This window comes from Ursus americanus, chromosome 3 (assembly GCF_024610735.1).
Source record: "Ursus americanus isolate L20-20 chromosome 3, mUrsAme1.1.p, whole genome shotgun sequence".
Classification (NCBI taxonomy): Eukaryota; Metazoa; Chordata; class Mammalia; order Carnivora; family Ursidae; genus Ursus; species Ursus americanus.
Window position 1 is genome coordinate 6,521,792 of NC_142129.1, and position 8,376 is coordinate 6,530,167.

An 8,376-nucleotide genomic window follows, 5' to 3' on the forward strand; every position below is an offset into this window, starting at 1 on the left:
CTTGAGCAATTTTATTATTCTGATTTTAATATAGTGTTTTTATATTTATTCATTTATTTTAGTTTTTATTTAAATTCCAAGTAGTTAGCATACAGTATAATATGAGTTTCAGGTGTACAATTTAGTGATTCAACACTTCCACACCACACCGGGTACTCATCACATGTGCCCTCCTTAATCCGCACCACCTATTTCACCCATCCCCCTACCCCCACCTCCCCTCCAGTAAACATCAGTTTGTTGTCTAGTTAAGTGTCTGTTTTTTGGTTTTCCTCTTCCTTTTTTTCCCTTATGATAATTTGTTTTGTTTCTTAAATTCCATATACTAGTGAAAGCATATGGTATTTATCGTTCTCTGACTGACTTATTTTGCTTCGCATAATGCCCTCTAGCTCCACCTATGTTGTTGCAAATGACAAGATTTGATTCTTTTTGGTGGCTGAGTAACATTCCATTATGTATATGTTTGTATATATGTGTGTATATATATATATATACACACACATGCATATCACTTTTTATCCATTTATTAGTCAATGGACATTTGGGCCCTTTTCATAATTTGGCTATTGTTGATAATGTGTTATAAACATTGGGGGAATGTATTCCTTTGAATTAGTATTTTTGTCTTCTTTGGGTAAATACTTAGCAGTGCAGTTGCTGGGTCATAAGGTAGTTCTAGTTTAACTTTTTGAGGAACCTCCATACTGTTTTCCAGAGTGACTGCACCAGTTTGCATTCTCAACAATAGTGAAAGAGGGTTCCCCTTTTCCCACATCCTCGCCAACATCCGCTGTTTCCTCTGTTGTTGATTTTAGCCATTCTGGCTGGTGTGAGGTACTATCTCATTGCAGTTTTGATTTGTAGTTCTCTGATGATGAGTGATATTGAGTATCTTTTCATGGTTCTGTTGGTCATCTGTCTGTCTTCTTTGGAAAAATGTCTATTCATGTCTTTTGCCTGTTTTTTAATGGGATTATTCATTTTTGAGGTGTTGAGTTTTATAAATTCTTTATATTTTGGATGCCAACCCTTTATCAGATATGTCATTTGCAAATATCGTCTCTCTTTCTGTCGGTTACCTTTTAGTTTTATTGATCGTTTCCTTCACTGTGCAGAAGGTTTTTATTTTGATGAAGCCCCCGATAGTTTATTATTGCTTTTGTTTTCCTTGCCTTGGGAGACAGATCTAGTAAGAAGTTGTTACGGCCAATGTCGAAGAGGTTGATGCAGGTGTTGTGCTCTAGAATTTTAATGGTTTCCTATCTCCCATTTAGGTCTTTGATCCATTTTGAATTTATCTTAGCGTATGGTGTAAGACAGTAGTCCAGTTTCATTGTTTTGCATCTTGCTTTCCAGTTTTCCCAACACCATTTGTTGAAGAGACTATCTTTTCTCCACTAAATATTCTTCTTTGCTTTGTCAAAGATAAATTGACCACACAGTTATGGGTCCATTTCTGGGTTTTCTATTCTGTTCTCTTGATCACTGTGTCTATTTTTGTACTATAATACCTAGAAAAACCACTAAAATCATTACTCAGAAAGGGGACACTGTTTTAAAGTATCCCCTTTCTGAATAACTACTTAGTAGTTTAGTGGTTGTTCTAGATATTATAATAGATATATATCTTACCACCGTCCATTAATTGATGTTATCATTTCACCAGCCAGAGTGAAGCATATAAACTTAACCTCCCTTTACAACACTGAACCTCCCCTGTCTACAACATAATTGTCTTAAATTTATTTCTTGTACATAAATTTAAAACCGCATCAGACGGTGTTGTAATATATTCTTCAATCATCAAACATAATTAGAACTCAAGGAGAAGGAGAGTACATTTTTGCTACTTTCTTTCTTCCTAGTGTTCCAAGGTTCCTTCTTTTATTGTTTCCTTTCTGCTTCAAATCCTCCTTAGTCTTTTAGAGAAGGTCCCCTGGTGACAAATTCCCTCAATTATTTTTCCTTCACCTGAGAATGTCGTGATTCCCCTTTTATTCTTTTTTTTTTTTAAAGATTTTATTTATTTATTCGATAGAGATAGAGACAGCCAGCGAGAGAGGGAACACAAGCTGGGGGAGCGGGAGAGGAAGAAGCAGGCTCATAGCGGAAGAGCCTGATGTGGGGCTCGATCCCATAATGCCGGGATCACGCCCTGAGCCGAAGGCAGACGCTTAACCGCTGTGCCACCCAGGCGCCCTCCCCTTTTATTCTTAAAGAACATATTCTCTGGTAACAGAATTCTGGGTTGATAGTCCTTTTCTTTCAACACTTGAAAAACGCTTTGTCACTTCCTTCTGACGTCCATGGTTCCTGAAGAGACCTCTGGAGATGACCCTGTACCTCTCCAGGGTCTGCCACTTCTATAGCCCCTGTCTACAGAATGGTAGGAGCCAGGCACCCAGCCCCCATTCCACTATGTATTTAGGGTCAGGGCGGGTATCGTTCCAGGCGCTTCCAATTTGTCCTCATGTACGATCACCTTGTGCTTGAACGTCACCCAGCTTCACAGTGGGGCTCAGCTTGCTTCGGTTTTGGTCCACAGCTGCCCCTTCGGGACTGATGTCCTCCCTAGTCATTACTGTCACCACTAGGCCATGCTCAGAGGAGGGTGATATGGGGGCAGCCTGCACTCCCTTAGTGCCCTGCCTACTCATATCTATGAGCGATCTGCCATTTCATCTCCTTGAATGGCACAAACATGTAATTCTTGTATGTTGACCAGGGGTAATGAGAGGGAATCACAACAGGAAGGATGTTCAGTTGGCTCTTGAACAACATGAGGGTGAACTCGTGGATCCCTTTCTATGTGAATTTTTTTTTCCCCAGTACATCCTGTACAGTAATGTGTGGGGTGTCTGGCTGGCTCAGGCGGTGGAGCGTGTGGCTCTTGATCTCAGGGTTGTGAGTTTGAGTCCCATGTTGGGTATAGAGATTACCTAAAAATAAAATCTTTAAAAAAAATAATAAATACTGTATAGTACTGTAAATGTATTTTTCCTCCTCATATTTTCTTAATAAAATTTTCTTCTTTCTAGTTTACTTTATTGTAAGAATACAGCATATAATACATAGGACATACAAAATATGTGTTAATCAACCAAGTTGTTCACACATTAACTGTATTATTCCCTAGGGCTACTATAACAAAGTACCATAAACTGGGTGGCTTAGAAGGACAGAAATTTATTTTCTCATGATTCTGGAGGCCAGGAATCCAAAACGGAAGTGTTGGCAGAGCCATACTCCCTGGGATGACTGAAGGGGGACCCTTCCTTGCCTCTTCCAGGTCCCGATGGCCTCAGGGGTTTCTTGGCAGCCTAGTCCCACCTCTGCCTCTATCTTTACATGACTGTCTTCCCTCTGTGTGTGTTTGTGGCCACATTTCCCTCCTCTGATAAGGACACCAGTCATGTGGATTGAGGCCCACCCTAATGGCCTTATCTTAATAATTAAATCTGCAAAGACTTTATTTCTATGTAAGGTCACATCCATAGGTACTGAGGGTTAGGACTTGAACATATCTTTTTGGGGGAACACGATTCAACCCACAGGAGTGGAGAAAAGCTGAAAAAGTGAAGTTGAGGGGCGCCTGCATGACTCAGTTGGTTAAGGGCCTGACCCTCGATTTCAGCTCAGGTCTTGATCTCAGGGTCATGACCTCAAGTCCCGTGTTGGGCTATATGCTGGGTGTTGATCCTACTTGGAAAAAACAAAAACAAAAAAACACATTTAACAAGTGAAGTTGAATATAAATGTTGACGGAGCAGAAGCAGCTAAGGCTCAGACCCTCTCAAGGACCTTCTCATGAGCCCAGTCCAGTGTTTGGACATTCCATACAAACGGAATCATACCTTCATGTGATTTGTTGTGTGTCTGGCTTCTGTCACTTAGCAGAATGCTTTCGAGGTTCATTCATGTGGTGGCCTGCGTCTGTACCCCATTTCTTTTTATGGCTAAATAAAGTTCCATTATCTAGATACAGCATCTTCTGTGTATCCATCCATCCGTTGATGGACATTTGGGTTGCTTCCACATTTTCAGCGATAATGAATCGTGCTGCTACGAACACGCACGTACAAGTTTTTGTGTGAACATGTTTTCGGTTCTGTTGGGCACAGAGCTAGGAGTGCAGTGACTGAGCATGTGGTAACTGTGTGTTCCACTTTTTGAGGAACTGCCAGCCTCCGTTCCATAGTGGCTGCTCCAGCTGACAGCCTTACCAGCAATGTGTCAGGGCCGATCTCTCCACATCCTCACTCGTATTTCTTAGTTGTTCTTTGTTTTTTAAATTATAACCGTCCTGTGCATGTGAAGCGGTGTCTTATTGAGGCTTTGATTTGCATGATGCCGAGCATCTTTTCATGTGTTTATTTTATTTTATTTTTTTAAAAGATTTTATTTATTTATTTGATAGAGAGAGAGATACAGCCAGTGAGAGAGGGATCACAAGCGGGGGAGAGGGAGATGGAGAAGCAGGCTCCCAGGGGAGCAGGGATCCCCATGTGGGGCTCGATCCCAGGACCCTGGGATCACGCCCTGAGCCGAAGGCAGAAGCTTAACGACTGAGCCACCCAGGCGCCCCTGCCGCCCCCCCCCCCCCTTTTTGAAATTGAAATAAAAGAAACATTTCCAAACCTCTTCAGTGTTTTATTTATCCCTGGGCTGGAAAGTGTCACCTTACCCTGTGAGTGCGGGAGCCAGTGACAAATCTCCTCTTTGGAAGTGGACTCTCTGCTGGGTCTCAATGGCCCCTAAGGAACCGGTCTGCCTTCACGCTGCTGAGGGGTGGGAATGGCCATGTCCAGGGAGACAGCGCCTTGCTGGTGGACGGACAGTTTTAGGCCAATGTATTCTGTTCTTCTCATCACGTGCCTGAGTGTGTGTGGGTGTGTTTGCACTGGGGTGTATGGGTTTTGCAGACTGGGTTAGGAATGCCAGGAGTTAGCGTCTGTTCAACAGGAATATAGGGCAGAACGAACATCTACCATCTAAAGGAAATACCGATTTCCTTTAACACGATGTGATTGTTGCATACATTTATTTATTCAACTCAGATTCAACTCAAATGAGGACGGACTGAGGCTCTGCTCTGTGTTGGCTCTTGCCCTTGGGCCTCAGGGGTGAGTCCAGGGGCATGAGGGCAAAGACAGGAGCGAAGACAACCCAAGGACAGGGAAAGGCAGCTGAGGTCAGTGGAAACCAGACGAAAGCCACTCTGGTTGTTCGACTTCGGTGAAAGGAGAGCGCAGGGAGGCCCATGTCCCAGGGGAAGGTTTTGTGGGAGAGCGGCCCTGGCAGGACTCTGCAGAGGTCATCACCGCTAGGGAAGGAGGAAGAAAGCCTGTGGGCCCTGAAGGCACACACCGCCAGCGGTGAAGTGACTCTCAGTGGATGGTAGACGTCCTGCTACTGTCAGTCAGGACTGACCTCCTGCAAGGGCTGTGGCCTCAGGCGCCAGAGCAGCAGGCCCAGCAGCAGCGCGCCCCCCAGCAGCAGCAGCGCCCGCCGCCACCTGCGCCCAGCCACCTCCAGCCAGCGCCGCCCCCGTCCCCGTCCTGAGCCGCCCGCCGCCGCCAGCCGCTGGGCCACCTGCCGGAGCCTGTGGTCCGGGGGCGTGTGGCGCAGGGCCTCCGCCAGGCCGTACACGGCGTTGGTGAAGGGCGCGCCCCCGTGCTCACGCGCCAGCCGCTCCACCTGCGCCAGCAACAACTCCACCTGCGCCTCGCGCTGCGCGTCCGCCGCCCGGTTGTTCAGGGCGCACACGCGGCCGCCGCACTGGGCCACCAGGGCCCGCAGCGCGCGGTTGTCGGTGTAGCGAATGTAGTCGTCCAGCGAGGTCCCCTCCAGGTCCTCCAGGCGGGTGAAGACGACGATGGTCCGCGCCAGGACGTCGGCCCCGAACAGCTCGCGGACACCGCGCAGGGCCTGCTCGTCCTGGGCGGTGAAGCGGCCCAGCTGGGTGACGAGCAGCAGCGCGTGCGGCCCGGGCGCCGACAGCAGGTAGCAGCGGCCGCGCTCGGTGCAGTCCGGGTCGGCGCCGCGGCCTCCGGCGCTGAAGAGGTCGGGGGTGTCGGTGACCTCCACGCGCCAGCCGGCCCAGCGGCGGCTCCCCTGGGCGCAGGTCCTGGTCACCGGGGTGGATGCGAGCCTGGACGGGAAGCGCCTGTGGGCCAGGATGCTGTTGCCGGTGGCGCTCTTGCCCGCGCCGGTCTTGCCGGCCAGGATGAGCCCGAGCCTGGGCTCCTGCGCAGGCGGCACGTCTTCCCAGTCCTCGGAACCTGCGAGGACAGAGTAGGCGTGGGGGGCCCGCCTTGGAGCCACCTCCCGCTCCGCTGCCCTGGGCCTCAGGGGTGTCTGTGGGACACAGGAGAGCAGCAGGCCTTGGGCTTCTGCTTCTCCAGCCGAGCCTTTCCTAGGGGGTCTGGGCAGAGCTTGTCCCGCTCCGGGGCATCTGCACCCCTCTCTCTCCCGTCTTTGGCCTCAGCACAGGCACCTGTACCCGCTCCAGCAGCTGGTGCGCATGTCTCGGGAGGGCACCCCTGACGATGCCAGGCCCTGACTCTGCTGACATTATCTCCGGGCACGCTCGCGGTGCAGAGCTGTCGCTGCTTGACACCTACCCTGGCCTCTGGGATACTTCTCCGAGACGCCATCCCAGCGGGGAGAGGCGGGAGGGCGTGGGAGGCCCGGGAGTGAAGGGCTGTCTGGAGTCCCTGCCACCCTGGTTGGAATCACAGCCCCAGCGTGTGTCCGCTGTGTAACCGAGGGGAAGTTGCTTCACCCTCTTCAGCACAGTTGGAAGTGGTGACAGAGAGTCGTTTCTCCCGGATTGCCCAGAGGATTAGGGGAGCTGGTCCCTTGCCTTCTCCCCTCCTTTCCTCTTGCCCTCCTCCTCCCTCTCTCTTACACCTGCTGCCAGGAAGTTACCTGCTAAGCCCCCATCCTTGTTCTCTAGCACATTCTAGCTGGTAAATCGTGTTCCCTGTACTCCAAGATCTCATTGCCTCTACCTCCTCGTCTGTGGGGCTCAGAGTAGATTTCTATTGTTTTTTTTTAAGATTTTTTATTTATTTATTCGACAGAGATAGAGACAGCCAGCGAGAGAGGGAACACAAGCAGGGGGATTGGGAGAGGAAGAAGCAGGCTCATAGCGGAGGAGCCTGATGTGGGGCTCGATCCCATGATGCCAGGATCACGCCCTGAGCCGAAGGCAGACGCTTAACCGCTGTGCCACCCAGGTGCCCCTCAGAGTAGATTTCTTATTCTCAGTTTACCCTTTGGCTTGGGAGGCACAGACTAGTCAAAGCACTTAGTATCTCCCAGTAGGGTAGGGGCAGAGATGCCGCACAAAGGCAAATCCGGGGCTCTTGCTGTTTCCCCTTAGCACCGAGACGCCCCTGGGATTTGTTCCGTCTTGTGTTAGCTCATCACCTTGTTCCCCAGAGCTGACACCTGGGGCCAAGTACATACAGTGAGGAAATTCTTACCATAGGCGTTTTCTTCATCTCTTGCCATCTTCCGTCCTCCCATGCTTGCCTGGAAGAGGCCCAAACACAGTTCGTTCATTCATTCATTCATTCATTCATTCATTCATCGAATAGGTATAACAACCTTCAATGGGTCAGGCAAGGTCCAAAGAGCTGGTGGCAACCACAGTGCAAAGGTCATGGCTCCTGCCTTCCCCTGAACATCAGCACATAGGGAAGAACCCTGGAAGGACCTGACTGGTGTTGGAACGACACCAGGAGAACGTTTGGTGACCTTTCAGGGACTCTGGACGCAAACACCAGAGGGGAGATGATAGCACGTCCCTGTGTCAGAGTGAGCTCAATGCTAATGTTCCCAGGTAGTTCTGTGTCAGTGACATAAGCTGGAGCTTCCTAGTTTTCCCAGGAGATTCCACAGCCAGGGGAGACTTCGGAAAATGCTGAGAATCCAAAAATTTGCTCAGTGACTTGGGGACTACCTTAGGGTGGTTGGCCTGGGAAAAAAAGCGAGAAGAGAATTTGCATTTTGTTTTTGGAAATTGGAAAGCAAACATCCCCCCAAGCTGATCTGAAGAGCCTGTGATCTGCTCTCAGAAAACTGAAAATCTGGGCTTGTGTCATTTGTCTAAGTTTGATTTGTGTGCTGGGGAGATGGGTCACCGCCCTCCAGCTCCTGATGTTCTTGCCCCAGGTCTGAGGCCTCTCAGAGTAAGTGATTAGACCCATTCCAACACGGTGTAATACAGTTAAACACTCAGCGATGACGTCCGTGTGAGCACACGAGTGCCAGGACAGAAGCGCCCAGCCTGTCCTCCGTCTGCCTCTCTGGCCGCGTTTCCATCTCACCCCCTGCTCATTCGGCTGCTCCACAGAGAGCAGGTTT

General features: G+C 49.4%; 1 protein-coding gene across 1 annotated transcript; it reads right to left on the reverse strand.

The window, feature by feature from the left end:
* Positions 1–5,027: 5,027 nt before the first annotated feature.
* Positions 5,028–7,521, reverse strand: GIMAP1 (GTPase, IMAP family member 1). Its single transcript, XM_087860615.1, has 2 exons — positions 7,494–7,521; positions 5,028–6,485 (listed from the first exon to the last, which is right to left on the reverse strand). Exons 1-2 carry the CDS (start codon positions 7,519–7,521, stop codon positions 5,419–5,421), a joined length of 1,095 nt encoding a protein of 364 aa, XP_087716741.1. The 3' UTR covers positions 5,028–5,418.
* Positions 7,522–8,376: the final 855 nt, after the last annotated feature.